The 19214-nt window shown below is 54.9% G+C and overlaps 1 protein-coding gene across 1 annotated transcript in view; it reads right to left on the bottom strand.

The window, feature by feature from the left end:
* Nucleotides 1-10808, bottom strand: part of LOC309381560 (arf-GAP with GTPase, ANK repeat and PH domain-containing protein 3-like) — a 48503-nt gene extending 37695 nt beyond the window's left edge. The window contains exon 1 of the mRNA XM_081932716.1: nt 10397-10808. Coding sequence (XP_081788842.1) covers nt 10397-10673 — 277 coding nt within the window. The 5' untranslated portion in view covers nt 10674-10808. The remainder of the gene's footprint in view (nt 1-10396) is intronic.
* Between the last annotated feature and the right edge of the window lie 8406 nt (nt 10809-19214).

Genomic DNA, 19214 nt, shown 5'->3' with positions numbered 1-19214 from the left:
GTCCGGAAGAAGCAACGGCTCGCCGAACCGGGCTGGTTTTACAACTCCCCTCCTTTGGAGACTTTGGCAATATCTATGGATATCTCCAATATTAGATGTGGCCTCGCTGCCTTCACTCTTTATACTGAGTTGCATAAACAGTGGCCTTTATTTAAAATAAAAATCACGGGACGGATGCGTGCCGCTTTGTAAAGCCTTAGTAAGGCCACCCCTGGAATCCTGCATCCAGTTTTGGTCACCACATTACAAAAAAGAGGCTGAGACGCTGGAAAAAGTTCAGAGAAGGGCAACTGAGGGGATTAAAGGCCTGGAGGAATGAAGCATATGAAGAACGGTTGTGCAGGATTTTGGTTTGGCCACTCTAGAGAAAAAGGAGGGCAGGATAGCAGCCTTCCAGCGTTTGAGAGGCTGAACCAGAGAACATTGGGGGGGGGGGGGCACTTATTTTCCAAAGCACCAGAGTCGAGAAGCAACGGATGGAAACTAATGAAGGAAAGAAGCAACCTGGAATTAAGGAGAAACTGCCTAATGATGAGGACAATTCACCAGTGGAACAGCTGGCCACCAGAGGTTGGTGGCTGCTCCATCAGTAGAGGTTTCGAAGAAGAGACTGGACAGCCACCTAGTTGAAATGGTATAGGGTCTCCTGCTTGAGCAGGGGGCTGGACTAGATGTCCTCTAAGGTCCCTTCCCACTCTATTCTGACTGATATATAGCCAGGAGGATCCAGACCATCCCTGGCATGGCCAAGGCTGCTGTGGGCCATATTCATACTCCCAGGACTCATAAATATTCAAATTCACCCCACGTTCGTTGTATTTAAGTACAATGACAATAAAGATTATACTTATACTTATAAGTGGTTCCTAGAGATTTGCCCAACTGCTCACTCAACTCCAGGTAGAACTCAACCACTTTGTCCTCCAGATACCTAGAAACCCCCCCCCCGAGCCCCCCCTCCCTCCCTTTCCAAAGGGCTGCCGGAGGGTCTCTGCGGAAGCAGGCAGGGAAGCGCAAAGGTCTCTCTTTGTCACAAAATAGGCCTGGGTGCAAATCCTACTCTCTTTGCCTTCTGCGCTTTGGGGGGGGGAGGGGGGCTCTCTGAGCATCTCTGAGAACCGGTCAGCTCCAGCAGAGCTCTGCCCTTTTGCTGAAGGCAGCTTCGCCCCTCTGCCAGGGGGCAACTGGGACGGAATTTCAAATAGAATCGAAATGAATTAGAAGAGATTATAGAATAGAACAGAATTAGAAATAGTAGAAGAGAAGAGAATAATAGAGAATAGAAATGAATTAGAAATAGAATAGAATAGGAATTAGAAAAAGAATAGAAATAGAACAGAATTACAAATAGAATAGAAAAATAGAGAATAGAATAGAAATGAATTACGAATAGAAGAGAATAGGAATTAAAAATAGAATAGAATAAAATACAATAGAATAGAAATAGAAGAGAAATGAATTAGGAAGAGAAGAGGAAGAGAGAATAGAATAGAATGGAATAATAGAGAATAGAATACCAGTAAAAATTAATTAGAAATAGAAAAGAAGAGAATAAGAATTAGAATAAAATAGAAATAAATAGAATACAGAATAGAACAGAATTAAAAATAGAAGAGAAAAGAAACTAATTAGGAAGAGAAAAGGGAAGAGAAGAGGAATATAATAATATAGAATAGAATACCAGTAGAAATTAATTAGAAATAGAATAGAATAGAAATAGAATAGAATAGAAATAGAATAGAATAGAATACAGAATAGAACAGAATTAGAAATAGAAGAGAAGAGAGGAGAAGGGAAGAGAAAAGAGAGGAGAGGAGAAGGGAAGAGGAGAAGAGAAGAGAATATAGAAGAGAATAGGAATAGAATAATAGAGAATAGAATACCGGTAGAAATTAATTAGCAATAGAAGAGACTAGAAATAAAAGAGAATACATAATAGGATTAGAAATAGAATACAATGCAGAACAGCATAGAACAAAGAACAGAACAGAATACAATAGAAAGAAAACAGGCTTGGGAGGGACCTTAAAGGTCTTCTAGTCCAACCCCCTGCTCAAGCAGGAGATTCTTATTATTCCAGACAAATGGCTGTCCAGTCTCTCCTTAAGGACCTCCAGTGATGGGAGCATCCACAACTTCTGGAGGTAAGTTGTTCCGCTGGTTAATTGTCCTCACCGTTAGGAAGTTTCTCCTTAGTTCCAGGTTGCTTCTCTCCTTGATTAGTTTCCATCCGTTGCTTCTCGTCCTGCCTTCAGGTGGCTTGGAGAATAAGTGGGGGCCCCCTATTCTTTGGGGCAGCCCTTCAAACACTGGAAGGCTGCTATCCTGTCCCCCCCCCCTCATCCTTCTTTTCTCCAGACCGGCTAAACCCAATTCCTGCAGCCGTCCTTCAGATGTTTTGGCCTCTGGGCCTTTAATCCTCTCAGTTGCTCTTCTCTGCACTTTTTCCAGAATCTCGACATCTTTTTTGTAACATGGTGACCAAAACTGGATGTGGCATTCCGGGTGTGGCCTTACTAAGGCTTTACAAAGTGGTACTAAGGCTTCCCGGGATTTTGATTCTATGCCTGCGTTTCTGGAAGCCAGGATTGCATCAGATCCAGAGATCCCTGGCCTCTCCTATAAGGAAGAAAGACCCCGGGGGGGGGGGGGGGCTGAGGATCCTCCAGGGCCTGAAGGGAAGGAGGCCAGGAGGGCTAAGGCCACCCCACGGGTCCCGGGAAGCACCACAACCTTCGGAAGAAAGCACGGCTGCGGTCCGGATTTCAGCCTTACAGGCCAGAGAACTGGAACCACAAGGTCCATATTTCCACTGGGATGACCGTGGCTGGCAGGGAACCATGGGGCCACTGATGCCGCGTTCCCAATATCCCCGCAGGCCACAAGCGAGGCCTTCGCCTCCAGTTCTCTGCCGAAAGACCGTCAGGGTGTCCTGGGGATCTCTAAGGATGAGGGTCCCATCGGACACTGCCGGGGGTCCCTTCTGCAATCGCCAGCGGGAGAAGTTTTATGCTAAAATATACGGTGTCCTTTATACCGTCTCCATCGTCCCTTAAAACGTCGACAGAAGCCCCAAAGGTCTGAGAACCAGAGTTTCCAGAAACTAAGTTAATCAAGTAAAAGGAGCAATCGGGGAAATATCTTTTACTCAAACTTCACTTAAACTCTCCAAATAAATTACCGGCACCTAATCCGCACATCAAAGGATGAGGTCTGTCAACACCAATAGGGTTAATTAAACGGTCTCCCAACAGAACTGCTTGTTCACAAGAATAAACACCACAGGGGGCTACACACACACACATCCCAGCACGCAGACATCCCCCACCCCCAGGACAAGCTCCCCTATGGAAGTTGGCATATCCCATTTCTCTGCAGCTGACCCTAAAGGCAATCTCTTTTCTTTTTGAGGAAGAAGCCTTTCTGCTCTCCTTGCAGCTGCCTGGATCCCATTCCTATTGATTTTGGCAGAGAGAGAGGGGGGGAGAGAGGGGGGGGCGTTTCAGGATTGGGACGGCTTGTAGGCAGGGAATGATGACCAAGAGAGGGTAAGAAGGGAACACGAGAGACAGAGCTCAAGCGAGGAGCAAGGATCACCTGCTCCTGATCCAAGAGCACAGAGAGTGGAGAGAAGGCAGGAACAGCACAGACCCGACCACTTGGGAGGAGAGCGCCCTGCCCCTCTTCACAAGGCACCCCTGGGGGCTCAGACTTCAGGAGAAACTGTGGCAAGGGGTGTCTGTCAGGAACAAATACTGAATTCATGGAGTTTGAGTGCGGTGGCCAACGGTTGAAGTTTCCTGCTTTCTTGCTGGCTTCCTGGACTCCCCGACTGCCCCCGCTGGGCTTCTTCCTTTGCAGCCGTGGTGCTCACAGCATTGGGCTGGACTATTTGCAGCCAGAGGCTGCTGGAGAAGGGTGTGTGTGTGTGTGTTTGTGTGTGTGTGTGTGAGATCAGTTTCCTCTGGAAACATGGGAGCATTTGGAGCAATAAAGGGGCGGTTTGAACTGCCCGCCATGCCATGCCCCCAGGTCACAGTGGGCGACCTCCAGGCCTCAAACACCCAAGGCTAAAGAGGCCGCAGGGGGAGAGAAATGGGCACTCCGGGAAGCTGTCCTGGGACCCAAAATACAGCCCACCTACCCACCCGCTGCCTGAGAAGCAGAGGGGAGGGTCCAGGAAAGGGAGGCCGATCACTGACGGGGAAGCTGAGCCAGCCGGGCCGGAGCTCAGCAGGAGAGGAGAAACAAACAGGGGAGTGGAAGGGAAAGGAGACCCCCAGGTGACGGCTGGGAGGGGGGGGCTATTTCTTCTTGCACGGAAAACCAGCAGTCGTGGTGAGGAGGGGGCCTCGTACACCAATGTGGCTTCTGTCATCTCGGAGGGCTGGTAGAAGGACTCACCTCCATCCCTTCACCCGGTTCAAGTCCCCAAAATAATTACAGCCCGGAGAACCGGAGGAGCCCAGGAACACCGGCTGCCATTTGGGAGGACCGGCAAGTGGAGCAAAGAGGGTCCCCCGGAAAGGAGGGGGGAGTCCTAGTTGGCAAAAGCTGCTTTTGGCAAGTAGGGTAGGTCCCCGCCGTTGGTCAATCGCTGCCCAACATGTGGCCCTTTAGCCTCAGAGTTGGAAGGGACCTTGGAGGTCTTCTAGTCCAACCCCCTGCTCAAGCAGGAGACCGTAAACCGTTTCAGACAAATGGCCATCCAGTCTCTTCTTCAAAGCCTCCAGCGATGAAGCTCCCACAGCGTCTGGTGGCAAGCTGTTCCCCTGCTTCATTGCCCTCCCAGCTAAGAGGAGAATTGTGCCTTGCAAAGCCAGTGGTGCACAAAACTCATCCCACGCAGACAGGGGAACGTGTCCCATCGTCCCCACAAGGGCTATGTCAGCAAGGGGGGGGCGGGGGGCAGAGAGAACGAAGGAGCCCGCTTGGCTCCGGGCAAAGCCGGGGCAGCCCCAGAGGCGCCGCGCAGAGAGGAACCACCTCACCACAAAGCCGAAGAGCTTCCTGCCGAAGCCGCAAAGGGTTTCCTGTCTGCACCACCTGGGAAGGTCGGCTCATTACCCACCTGGTCCTGCCTGGACCCCCCCCCCAAAGGCTCCTAGGCCTCTCTTGCCCCTCCCAAGTAGAACTGGCCCTGCTGCGGCATCTTCTCCTGCCCCCACCCCTCCCTCGGCCAAAGCCCCTTGCCCCTAAACACGGGCCCTGAGCCCCGTCAGGCTCCAAAGGGCTGCCCCCTCCCCACTTGGGGAGGTTTTCTTCCCTTGGAAATCAAAGGGAAAGGGCCTGACACCCCCCCCCAACCCCTTTGCGACTGCTGAGGATGGGGCGCCCGGGACAGCTCTGTCTTCCCGGGAGGGGCATCTTCTCCGCATTCTCCCTGCCGCCCCCGCCCCCCTTCCAGCCTTCCTGCCGGGAGACGGTTTCTATAGCAATGGCGGCAAAACACCAGCGGAGCCTCTGGAGGCCTGGCAGCCCGGGAAAAGGGGGGGGGGTGCGGAGAAAGCCCCCTCTTGTCTGGTTAGCAGCCCACCCGGGGCAGGGGGGTGCCGAGGAGGGGGAGGAAGCAGAGGCGGAATCCCTGCGGTGGCTGCTTCTGGTGGAGGGAGGGTCGCTCATTCTGCGTCCCCCTCCCCAAAGGATGGGAGATGGGAGAGCAGAGCCAGCCAAGGGCAAAGGCAGAGGGGGGTGAAACAGGGGTCTCTGGCCAGGCCACGCCTGAGCCTCCCTCCCCCTGGCCTTAAATGACCTTCTGGCCCATTGGGGCTGACCTAGGGCCATCCCCCCCTTTCCAGCCCCCTCCTCTGCCCCAGGAAACGGCCCACACCCTCCTTCTCCTCTGAATTGCTCAAGGGGTGACACCCCCACACACACAAAATGGGTCTGACCAGGGAAGGGGACAGACGGGATGCCCTTCGCCCACCCAGAGAGGGTCTTGGCAGGGGGGAGCAATGGCTTGAGCAAGCGTCCGAGTTGGGGGGGGGTTGTTTGCAAGGCCGGTTCCCTCTCAAGAGGGGGGGGCTTAAAGCAGGGAGGGGGGCCTGCCCTCTGGAGTCCTGCCGGCCACAGACTCCCCACAGGGAGGTGAAGGCAAAGTCTGCTGCCCGCACAGTGTAGTACCCTCACCCATCCTCCTCAGGGGAAGGGGCTGCTCCCTGCCTGCCTCCAAGCCTTCTGGGCCATCCCACATCCCATCACTCTCTATCCTGCCACTCACGGGGGAGGGGGGGATTCCCACCACGCCATCCCCAGCTCACACTGAGCCCCGGCCCCTCCGTCAGGGTCTGAAAGGCTCCATGGCCGAGGGAGGCCCAGCGCGAACTGCACTGCCACCCGCCATCTCCTTCCCTCCGGGGAGCAGATCTTGGCCCTCGGGGCTGCCCTTCCCTCTCTGGACTCAGGCCCCCCACAGCAGGGTCCCAGGGCATGCAAGAAGGACGCTCGCTCAACCAGGAATGGGGAAATGTCAGCCGGGGGGGGAGGGGGGGCAGCATAGCTGGGCCAAACTGGCTCTTTGTGCCCACTGCAACCTCTCCCCCCCCCAGGCAGGGCTGGGTCACTAGTGCCCCCCCAATAACAGCTTCTGATGCCCCCCCTCTCCTGCTGCTCAGCTGCTCCTGCCCACCCCCACCCCCGCAAGGTGGGAGCCAGGGGTGGGTTCCGGCGGGCGTGTGCTCTGCAATAAAAATTGCTCTGCGCATGCACAGGAGCAAAAAACAAGATGGCGGCGCCTATGGCACCGCTGGGAAAACCGGTTCGGGGGCATGGCAGGCCTGGGTGTCTGCCGGTTCCAGCGGCCCAGGCCACCAAACCACTACCGGCTCTGCTTAACCGGTCCGAACCGGTAGGAACCCACCACTGGTGGGAAGGGAGGGGGGTTGAGGAGGGGGACACAGACCCTGGCCGAGCAGAGGGCCAAACCGTGGGTGCTAGGGGTCCGAATAACAGAATCACAGAGCTGGAAGGGACCTTGGCGGTCATCTAGTCCAACCGCCCAAGCTCAAGCAGAGGATCCTACCTCATTTTTGACCCACTCCATCCATGGGGCCTCCTCTGCACCGGCCTGCTTCTCAAGGGGAGAGCAGGGTTTCCTCCAGAGGGCTTCCGAAAGCCCCAGCCTCCTGGCCAGCCCCTGCCCCAGCAGAGGCATCCACCACCGGTAACAGACTGGGGAGCATGGCCTCCCTTTGCCCCCCAACCCCAGGGAGGAAGCAGCAGGAAGCACCCCAGTTGTTTGGAGAGCGTCTGAAAGAAACCCCCCACCCCAAATTCCTATTTGCCATTTGCTAGTTACTGGCTTCGGAGGGCACGTGTAGGGGGGGGGGAGCCCCCGATGGTCCAGAGAGAAAAGAGAGACCAGGGTGCTCAGAGGGGACGACCGCAGAAGGAGCCCAGTTTGTTGGCTACGAGAAAACCCTTTTCCCCGAAGGAAGAGACACCCCCCCCCACCCTTACCCCGAGGAAGGAGGCGGAAGAGGCCTCCGAGAAGCCCCATCGGTGGTGCTTCATCCGCCTGGCATCCGGATCAGGCCTGGGCCTCCATTGAAACGGAGGGAAACTGAGGAATTCTGGGAGTTGAAGTCTGCTCCAGTGGAGAAAACCTGGGCTTCCTCTGACGCTGCTCAGGGTCGTTACGTGGCTCCCAATGGGAAAGAGGGCGCTGGTGCCCCAGGAGACGCCCCCCCCCCAAAGGACTCCTTTTGGAAACCCCGGCCTCAAACCAAACGCCGAGGCCGGCCCAGTGCAGGGTGCCTGCAGCCAAAGTGCCGGAAGAGAGCAAACGGGGAACGCCGGCCTTCCGGAGCCCGGGAACCCCGAAGGACCCAGTGTGGGAACCTGGGATCCACCAGGTCGATTGCCTATCCTGATAGATCGAAGGGGGATCCGTTAGTGGGAAAATCCTGGAGGGGACCGAAGTCCCCCAAGGCTGGAGGGTCTTTGGCAGAGACCAGCACCCACCTCACAAGCCTCGGCCTTTCAAAGGGTGCCAGCCAGCCTGGTGGAAAGAGGAGGATTTTGGGGCGAAGGGGTCCAACTGGAGAAGGGCAGAGACCCCCCCCCCACTGACCTCCGACCAGGTGTGGTGGACGCTCCTACAAACAAGGGGAGGCCGGTCTTCCTTGCTCCTGTGGGTTATTTTAATGGCGCACACCATTGTGTCAGGGGATTGCGTGACACACACACACACACCCCAGTCTCCCTGAGGAAGGACGCTTATGAGCCTTCTATGTAAATAAACCAGCATGAACTTGGTTGGTAGCTAACTAGAGAGCCAAACGAAAGGCCGATCAAGCCCGGCATGCTGAGGTGCACCTGATCATCACAGCTTCACACACACACACACACACACACACACACACACACACACACCTGGGACTGGGAAGGGGCCGCTGGGTGAAAATGGGGGGGGTCCGCAAAGACCACCCCGAACCGAACATCAGGAATAAACTAGGCCGAACGCTGCCAATCTAAAGAGGCAGCTGGGAGAAGGGAGGTTTGGGCAAGGAGCCCTTTGGGTTGGGAGCAGCAGAACGAGGGTCTTCCTGGGCCCCTTCTGCGTGGGACATGGACGGGAGGCCTGGGAGGGAGGCAGGGGTCCCCAAATCCCACCAAGCACCCTTCAGGCAGTCAAGAGCCAGATGCAGGGGCCTGAAGCCGGAGGAAGGGAGCGAAGGGCTGGGGGGGGGGGGAGGAGAACTGTGCGATGGGGGTCGGCCACGCAGAGAACCTGCCCCAGATGGCCACTGCGCGCTTCCTCCCCAGTTACGTGAATGGCAGAGAGCTTAAACAAAGTGTGCCGTTCTTTTACGGGAGAAAAAGCCCCCTAAAACAACCCCCCCACCAAGGAAGAGCCCCAACTCCTGATGACACAGCACCATGGGTTCTCTCCATCTTGCCGATCCAGCAACCCATCTGACCCCAATCCTGCCAGGGTGCCCCACAGGCCCAGAGGACAAAGCAATGCGGCCTCCCCACGGATGCCACCCAAGGCTTCCCTTCGCCAGGCCAGGCAGATCAGCGCCTGGCACCGGTCTGAGGCTGGCACTGCCTTCCTTAGCCATTTCCGAAGAAGCTCTGGGGAGGGGGGGTAGGACCCTGCAGGGAGGAGAGCCTGATTTGCTTTGGGGGTGGGCATTAATGAGCCCGGAGGCCAGAAAGATGCCCGCAGCCATGCCAGGCAGAGCCATTCAGAGGCCTTTCCTCCCCACCAGCCTTAGACACCCTCCCTCTGCTGCCCCCAAGCCTGCCTGGAGGGAGGAAGGAGAGAGAGAGGGAGGGAGGAGCGAGCCCCCTCCCCTCCCTGGGTATTTTGGCTTCCCCCAACTCTGGCCTGAGGATCCTGCCAATGGCTTCCGGCCCTTCTTCCTATGGAGCTGATTCCCAAGAATAGGAACGGAGGGGTGGGTCTGGCCCTCCTTAGCCGGGCTCTGTCAAAACCCTCTTCTTTTGGAGAGCACTGGGGGGGGGGGCGTCTTCTCCCCACTTCCCAGCACTGGGGACCCCAGCTTCTCCTGCCCCCCCCTCCTTCCTTCTCCTCACCCACCTCTAGGCCCAGGCGCCTGCAGAGCCCACCCGACCCCGCTCCTTTCGCCGAGGGGAGGGGACGGGGGGGGGGATCCCGATCCTTGGTTCCCTTTGGCCATCCCTCCCCCCCCTCCTTCCCCAGGGCAGAGCCTTTCCTTCCCCAGGAGCACCGAGGCCGAGCAGGAGGCGGCGGAGGGGCCGCTGCAGAATTCCCCCCTCCCGCCCCCAGAGTGCGATCCCTCCGCAGGATACACCCCCCCCCCCGCAGCGCTGAGCTGCAGGGCAGCTTTTCCCAGAAGGAGGAAGAGGAGGAGGCTGGCGCACGGCCGCCCGCCTTCCTCCCTTCGGGCCGACCACGGAGAGAACTTGCGCGGTGCCAGCTGAGCCGCCCCCCACGCCAATCTCCCCTCCCCACCGACCCTCCGCGATCCCCGCCCCGAGGAAGGGAAGGGGCAGAGGCCGGAGTCAGTCGCTGGCCAGCTCCCTCGGGCGGGGATTCGGGCCCCGGCTCTCCATCCGCCCAGACAAAGGCGACCTCCCAGCGCCCTTCCCCACGGGCCGGCCAACCGGCCTTCCCTGCAGACCCCCCGGAGGAGGGAAGCCCCCCCCCCGAGCCGCAAGGCCCCCTTCCCTCGGCCGTGCCACGCGGCCCGTGGGCAGAGGGGCTTCTGCGCGGCCCGGGCAAAGGGGGCTGCGGACCCGCAGAGCCGCCCCCGCTCTCCCTGGACGAGCTCCATTTTCTGCGGTTGGTGGGTGGGATGGGGAGGAGGGGGAAGGCGGGCGAGGCCGGGCTTTGTCCTTGGGGGGGTCCTTCCTCGCCGCCCCCTCCCTCTTCCACCCCCCCGCCCCGCCCCCGGGAGCCCCCTACCTTCGATGGAGATGACGTGCTCGCGGATCTGGTTCTGCAGCGCCAGGTCGTCCACCCGCTCGATCAGGTCGTAGATGGCGTAGATGTTGGGGTGGACCGACTCGAAGCGGCCGATCTCGGCCCGGATGGCCGCCGAGTTGGAGAGGCCGAATTGAGGAGGGGGCGCCCCGGCCGAGCCCGGCCCGCCCGGGCCCCCCGGGGCAGCCAGGCTCTGAGCATCCCGCGGAGGCGGCGGAGGTTGCCCGGGGCTCTGGCCGGGCCCGCCCGGGAAGTTCATGGCTGGCAGAAGGGAAAAACGGAGGAGGAGGAGGCAGAGGAGGAGGCCAGGCTGCTCAGCGGCGGGCGGCGGGATCCCGGCGCTGCATGGCCGGCTGCGCTGGCGATGGCCCCGCCCGCCTGCCCGCCCCCTCCCCTCCTCTCCCTGCCGGCGGCTCCGCCAGCCACAGCCGCGCCGCGTCACGAGCCGCCCCCGCCCAGCCTCCCTCCTCCGCCGCCCGCGTCAGCACCGGAGGGTGGGAGGGAGGAGGCGGGCCGGGGTCTCTGCAGCCTAGCTTGGGAAGCCACCGTCGCTCCACAAGGCCGGGACCCCCGCTTGGGCCGGGGCGACACAGAAGGCCACAATGCAAGACAGAGAGTGATAGATTAGATTGATATAGATACTTTAGAGATGGATGGATGAATAGATGGATGGATGGATGGATGGATGGATGGATGGATGGATGGATGGATGGATGGATAGATAGATAGATGATAGATAGATAGATAGATAGATAGATAGATAGATAGATAGATAGATAGATAGATAGACAGACAGATGATAGATAGATGATAGATAGATAGATAGATGATAGATAGATAGATCTATGATAGATAGATAGATGATAGATAGATAGATAGATAGATAGATAGATAGATGATAGATGATAGATAGATAGATAGATAGATAGATGATAGATAGATAGATCTATGATATATAGATAGATAGATGATAGATAGATAGATGATAGATAGATAGATAGATAGATGATAGATAGATAGATAGATAGATAGATAGATGATAGATAGATGATAGATACTGGAGCGAGAGAGAGAGTGATAGATTAGATTGATATAGATACTTTACAGATGGATGGATGGATAGATGATAAATAGATACTGGAGCGAGAGAGAGATTGATAGATTAGATTGATATAGGGATACTTAAATGTAGATAGAGAGATTGAGAGAGAGATTAGATTGATATAGATACTTTAGAGATGGATGGATGGATGGATGGATGGATGGATGGATAGATGATAAATAGATACTGGAGCGAGAGAGAGATTGATAGATTAGATTGATATAGAGATACTTAAATGTAGATAGATGCATAGATAGATACATAGAGAGAGAGAGAGAGAGAGAGACCTCCTTCCCTGGAATCCCTCGCCCAACTGGCATGGGGATGGTGCCCACGGCTTCCCACAGTTGGCCTTGCTGGGCCTTGGAATCCGGATGCTTCCCAGCAGCAGGAATGGGGGGGGGGTCTTGCTGGCTGCCTCCTTCCTCCTCTGCCAGAGTCTGCGAAACCCCTCTGTTTTTGGAGAGGGTCAGGAAGGCAGGACTGGGTGGGGGGGTGCTTCTGCCCCAGCTCCCTTCCCAGCACCAGGGGCCACCCCAGTTCCTGCCACCCCACCTCTCCTTCTTCCTCCTCCTAACCTCCGCAGAGACAAATCCCGAGATGGGACCTCCTGAATCTCTTCGTGGGTCCCCTCATTGCCCATCTGTCTGCCCGGCCCACCCTACCCCCTGGGCATTGGGTGGCCTGCTGGCAAATTCCCTGCCCTCCCTGATGATGGGGAATGCTCCATTTCCCCCCCCCCCGGCACTCTCTGTCTGCTTTGGGAAAACTGGCCCTATTCCATGGGCTGCTCCCACGAAGACTGGCCTCTGGGCACCCGGGCACCCCAAGAACTCTCCGCCTTGACCCTCAACGTTGCTCTCCTTCTGCAGGTTCCTGGCCCTCCTCGGGGAGACTCTCCCCTGGCCATGTCCCCAGGAGACTTGTAGGGGCTCCGGCGGCTCTTGGTATCACAGCCACAATGCCTGACTGGCACAAGAGCTCCTTCTCACCCTCCTTGGTAGGTTCCTCCCCCAAATGCTTCTTGCCAGCCAGGCGACCTGCGTGTCTCCGCAAGGGTCTTGCTGGGCCCCAGCCACATTGGCCAAGGGGAATGTTAGCGCCAACAGCAGCTGTGTCGGGAGGGTGTCACCCAGCAAACCCAGTGGACTTTGGCCAGTTTTTCTGCGGCGATGCCCATCCCTGGACCTTGAGTGGCTCCGCCGAGTTCCTCAAAGGATCAAAATCCATTTGCTTGCCTGGGCAAAGGCCATCTTGCTCATCTCTGCCAGCTTTGCCACCTGGTGGGAACGGAGCAGAGGGGCGTCTGCATGCCGTAATGGCAGCAGGGCTTGGAGGGAAGCCGCGAGGCCATGGAGGGCAAGGGGGCAAATGGCCGTTCTCCAGTGAGAGGCAGAGCCGTCATATAAACAGGCAACTGGACGAGACTCGCCTTCCGCTGACGGTCACCGGAGGCAGGAAAAGGGAACCTGTCTCGGGCGCCCATGCCATCTCCTACCCGAGTCTCATTTTGCCCCTTGTTCCGAAATTTCTTCCTGGTTTGTAGCAAAACAGCTGGCACTGCTGAGTCACATCTGCAAGCAGCATCCCAGGTGACAGGTCGAGGGGCCCTCTGTGCCCAGCTGAACTCTTGGCACAGCCCTGGGATTGGCTGAAAATGACGGCCGAGGTCGGCAAAATGAGCCTAACGTGGGCCCTGGTGGGTCCTCTGGGAAGCAAGTCCCCTCCCTTTCAGCCACAATTGGTCACTTTCTAGCCAAGGGACAAATTTGAAAACTGTTGAAATTTATTTCCGATTTCGCTTTAGGAGCCTGGATCTGGGTTATAACCTGGACTGTCTGCTGAACTCACCTCTTTTGGAGTTAGGGCCGACCCCCTGAATCGTAAGCCAATCCACGGGACCGTGAAGCCTTAAACTCACCTGCTTACCTGTGCCAACCTGGGCAGGACAGAGGTTGTCTCCTGCTGGATGGCTCTTGCAGCCGGAAAAATCCTGCCCGTTTCAAACGTGGATCCCAGTTCTGGAATATTAAAAAGAGGAGCTGCACCCTGCCAGGTGGGAACCCCTGATCCATCTAGCCCAGCCCCGTCTTCTCCTAGGGGCCGACCAGCTGCCCTGGAAGCCCCCCTGGGCTAGATGGTCAGCCGATGCCCTTCAAGAGGCTGCCCCGCTGCCGTCAGCTCTAACAACCTCTGTCCCCGGGACTTGGTCCACCCTGTTTCTGCAGGAGGTATCACCCCTTGTCTTCTGCTACGTCCCGCTGTGCCCCAGGGAAAGGCCTATTCCCTCCAGAGAATGTGACGGCTGTCCACTGAGGGAGCGTCGGCTATTATGGTTAAGGGACAGCACGGACCACCACCACCGTGGCTTGAGGAGGGCATTGGTGGCTCTCGGGCCACCGGAAACGCTTCACAACCACACATTCAACCGAAGGTGAAATTTGGCCAAGTGCGTCTCACCGTTCCCCATGTGTGATGATGCCCTGCCCGACTCATGGACGGGGTGGGAGTAATGGGCTCCCGTGAGGGGAAGGGATGCTTCCACTCATGCTTCAACAAAAGGACACGTCAACCAACTGATGTCCCGGTGAAAGGACTGTTCAGAAAAGTGGTTCATGGTTTATTTTTTTCCCATCTGGCGTTCTCCAGACAGATAAGTCTGAAAATCCTACAACGCACTTTGGGCTGATAGAAGTTATAACCTCCCTCACTGGGCAGGGCCTGGTTGATCCCAGAGAGCTTCTCTCACATTGACAGTTTAACCGAGTTGGAAGGGACCTTGTAGGTCATCTAATCGAACCCCCCCCCCTGCCCAAGCAGGAGACCCCACACCGTTTTTTTGACAGTCCGGTCTCTTCCTGAAAGCCTCCCGGGATGAAGCTCCCACAACCTCCGAAGGCAACTGCAGTTCCATGGGTTGATTGTTCTCACTGTCAGGAAATTCCTCCTTATTTCTAGGTTGAATCTCTCCTTGCTCAGTTTCCATCCATTATTCCTTCTCTGGCCTTCAGGTGCTTTGGAAAACAGCTTGACCCCTTTCTCCTCTCTGTGGCAGCCCCTCAAGTATTGGAAGACTTCTCTCCTGTCTCCCCTGGTCCCCCTCTTCCCAAATCGATGGGGAGCGGACCTGAAAGGCAGGCACGTGTTGACCACAGGACTTTGTCTCTTAGGATCCCATCCAGGTCAGTCCCCGAGACCAGAGGTTTTATCTTTCCATTCTTTAATTCAGTCCTGTATCACAGTAGCCCCCAGCGGCCATGTGATTTTGGATTATGTGTCCTGCCAAGCTTGGTACGTGTGGTAATCCTCAGAATGGAGGGGTGGAGCGCAGGGAAGTTGGCTTGACGGAGCTGTGCAGGAACCGTGACGGAATTGGTTTGTAAGTTTTTAAGGGAGGGTATTCAGAAGCAGGTCATCAGACAGTTCCTTAATTCACTGGAGCATAAAGAAGAAGATGAGGAGGAAGAGGAGGAGGACGATGAGTGTGGGGTCTTGGATGCTCTCTGAGCTTGGTGGCTTTCTTGCAGACATTTCGTGACCCAATTAGGTAACATCATCAGTGCTGGAAGGGAGAGGGATTTGCAGGGAGGAGGAGGAGGAGCTCAATCAAAGTAAGTTTTAGCTATCCTGAGCATTTGACTTCTTGGTCCAATCCACTTGTGAGGCTGACAGGAAGCATGAAATGTTTCTCCCTCTGCCATTCCTTTGAGCCTCCCGGCCTCCACAAAGCCCTTTTTGCAGGTAAAGCCTCTTTTTTCCCCCCCAACACAGCCAAAAGCCTTTGAGAAGCAAACATGGACGCAACCTGCAGAAAACACTCAACCCAGCACTCTCCCATATTTTAAGAATTTGGCTGGGGGGGGAGGGGGAGGGACCCACGGGCTTTTCCCCTGCAAGTATCTTCTGACAATTCTGCAGACCAACATCATGGTCTGAAAATCCACTGCCGAGGAAGCTGGACAGTATCCTCATTTGGGGGTTCCAAGAGGGAGCCATACCCCCAAGAAGAGCACCTCCCACCAGGGTGGGCCATAATTCCACACACCCCAGAAAGTTTTCCAACTCTGCTCCGTATACTTTAGGAGATACTATATGCATATCTCCAATATTAGATACTGCCTCCTTGTCTTTATTCTTTATATCCTTGGTTGCATAAAGAGACGCATAGAATCAAAATCACGTGACGTATTAGTGTCACTTAATAAAACGTTAGTAAGCCCCCCCCCCCTGGAGTCCTGCAGCCAGTTTTGGTTACCGCAAAAAAGATGCGGAGGCTTCGGAAAAAGCGCAGAGAAGAGCAACTAAAATTATGAAAGGCCTGGAGACAAAAACATCTGAAGAATGGTTGCAGGATTTGGGTTTGGCCAGTCTAGAGAAAAGGAGGACTAGGGGGGACAGGATAGCAGTCTTCTAGTATTTGAGCGTCTGCCCCAAAGAACAGGAGGTCCACTTATTTTCCAAAGCACCAGGGTTGAGAAACAACAGATGGAAACTAATCAAGGAGAGAAGCAACCTGGAATTAAGGAGAAGCTTCCTGACGGTGAGGATAATTAACCAGTGGAACGGCTTGCTACCAGAAGTTGTGGGAGCTCCATCCCTGAAGGCTTTTAAGGAAAGACTGGACAGCTACTTTTCTGAAATGCTATAGAGTCACCTGCAGATTGGACTAGAAGACCTCCAAGGTCCCTTCCAAGTCTGTGATTCTATGATTCTGTAAGGCTTTCCTGCTTGAGCAGGGGGTTGGACTGGATGACCTCCCAGGTCCCTTTCCAGCTCTATTCTGATCGGTTCAAGGAGTGATGAAGAGCATTAAGGAGCTGATCAAAGCTATGGGAAAGGTGTCCATCTCGTTATCTGGGGAGAAAGTCCAGGTAGAACCAGGGTCGAGGCCACCCAGCGTCACACCAGCACAGCGGTCATTTGAGGTTTGCCCCAAGGATGCAAATCCCCTCCCTCTAAAACTGGACCACACCCCACGGGGGGTTACCGTGGCCTTTTCTAATCGCTTCTCTCTCTCTTTTTTAAAAATAATTTAGCATCCCCCACAGATGCGAGCAGCTGTTTACGCGAGTCGGTTTATGAAAACATCAGCTCTGCCCTCGATTCGTCCTCAGGGAGTTGACTCAGAGCCTCCGAGGGGTAATTTTCTAGGGTTTTTTTTGTGGGGGGAGGAATCCAAGGGGACAATGTTGACAGCGAGGTCTCTGGCCACCCTCTCAACAATCCTCGGGAGCTGATGAGGAAGATTTGCCCTTGCACAATTGATGTTGATTTTCCTTTATCGGGGCTCCACCCTCGACACGTTTACAACCCTTTTTACAAACAACTGCAAATCAAAACGGTTGCGTTTGTAGAGTGTAGAGGTGCACAGTTCTCCCAATGTTTTTGTTTTCTTATTCTACGTTTTAAATTGCCGTGAGCTGCCCACTCATGTGTTTGATCTATAAATACTGTCTAGTAAGAAATGCATCTGAAATGTCCTGTGCAAAATGTAGCTGCCTTCTCATCCCCTGGCACCAAAGACGGCACTTCTACACTCATATAGACTGGGTGAATAGCAGTAGCTGTGTGAGGGGGATCTCGGAGTCTGAGTGGACAACCAGCTAAATGTGAGCCAGCAATGTGTGGGGAGGCAGCCAAAGAAGCCAATGCAATCCTAAATTGCATTTACAGAGGGATACAATACTAATACCACTCTATAAAACCCTAGTAAGGCCACACCTAGAATCCTGCATCCAGTTTTGGTCACCACACTATAAAAAAAGACATTGAGACTCTCGAAAGAGAGCAGAGAAGAGCAACCAGGATGATGAAGGGATTGAAGACTAAAATATACAAAAATAGGGTTTCAGGAATTGGGCCTGGCTAGTCTAGTGAAGAGAAGGACCAGGGGAGACAAGGTATCAGTCTTTCAACATCTGAGGCTATTTTCCAAAACACACGGAGGCCAGAGAAGGAATAATGGATGGAAAGTGAACAAGGAGAGATTCAAACTGGAAATAAGGAGACGTGTTCTGACAGTGAAAACAGTCAAACCATGGGACAGAAGTTGCCTTCAGAAGTTGTGGGAGCTTCATCCCTGGGAGCTTTCAAGGAGAAACTCGACTGCCCCCTGTCAAAAACAGTGTGGGGTTTCCTGCTTGGGCGGGGAGGGGGGGGTTGGACTAGATGACCTACAAGGTCCCTTCCAACACGGTTAGCCTGGATCGGCCATGCCTCCCAGTTGCTCTGCTCGGGGTGTGCAGGGAGAATCGGATGTTCTGGAACTGGCATCGTCCTGGTTTCCCCCCTTTAGTTTTCGGGATTTCTTTCCAGAGAAATCTTCCTAAAGAGCAGCAAGGAATTCCTTCTCTCATGGGCTTCTTCTTTTAGCATCTCTGCCCCTCTCCTCCCTCCTTGAACAGATCCACCCTTCAAGGATCTCCGTAGATCGGTTTCCCTGCTCCTTTTCGGCTTCAAAGTCACTTCTTGTGGGGTGCTGCGGAGTTGCAATGTCCTCCTGTTGGGTATTGCCTTCCTTGCTAGTTACTAGGTAACATCATCAGAGCTCTGCAAGAAAAGCACCCTGCCCAGAGAGCACCAAGGGCCCCTCACTTCAAATTTGCCTTTATTGGTACAGCTTTCACCGTATCAAATGATCACAGAAAGACGGCAAGGTATCCGAGGCTCCTTGCCATTCGTCCATCTCTGTACGAGGAAAAGCGAAGAATACATTCCTTCGCGCTTCTCACTTCCCCAAGTTTTCAGAGCTCCTGGTGAACGAATCAGATAGTATTGTCTATACTAGTATCTAACTCGTAAAGAGTGATGTGGGGGGTGGGGGCTAGAGGTGGAGCTCTTGCCTCACAATGAGGAGGCTGTGAGTTCGATCCTAAGGAGAGGCAGCTATTTCTCTATCTCTGGGCACAATGAGAATATATCCGCTGAACAAAACTCCACATTGGCGACAGAAAGGGCATCCGGCCATGAAACACGCTGCTAGCTCCACTCAGTCGCCCAGACTCCACCCAGCAGGAGGAGGAGGATGATGACGACGACAGTCTCTAACTCATTAGTCTTCCTGCAGTGCCGATATTAGAGTGCAGGTGAAGCAGAAGAGAGTTGGAAGGGGCCTGGGGGGTCTTCTAGTCCAAACACACACACACACACACACACCGTCATGGGAGTGGGATGGAGAATGTCCCAAAGGGTTGGGCCATGGCTCTCTTCCTGACCCCTGCCAGTTGACGCTCTCACACTGACCGGGTCCATAGGATGGATGCCACCCACGCTGTGGATGCCGTGGGATGAAGACGCTACCGCAGGTCACCTGGCCCAGCGCAAGGGTATTTCCGGGTGGATTGCACCGCTAGGGAGTCCATATTCAAAGCTCTGGTTTATTCAAGAGGGCAGAATAAAGGCAGTCCCCGACTTGCAATGCTTCACTTAGAGACGGTTCAGAGTTATGATAGCACAGTGGGCGCGGGGGGGGGGGGAGAGACCGCTTTTCACACGTACAACCATTGTGGTCTCTCCCCCCCCCCCCGATGGCACAGTTCAAAATTCCAGCGCTTGGGAACTGCCTCACACTTATGACCATTGCAGTATCCCAGGGTCACGTGATTCCTTCTTGTGACCTCTCCCTTTTCTGTCTACCCGCTCCTTCCTCTCTTCCCTCTTTTTGTTTCTCTTCTCATTCTTTTTTCCATTCCCTCTATT

Source organism: Natrix helvetica (genome assembly GCF_964273705.1).
Source record: "Natrix helvetica genome assembly, chromosome: Z".
Lineage (NCBI taxonomy): Eukaryota > Metazoa > Chordata > Lepidosauria > Squamata > Natricidae > Natrix > Natrix helvetica.
The sequence above is the reverse complement of the archived record's forward strand: the minus strand, read 5'-3'. Positions and strand labels throughout refer to the sequence as shown.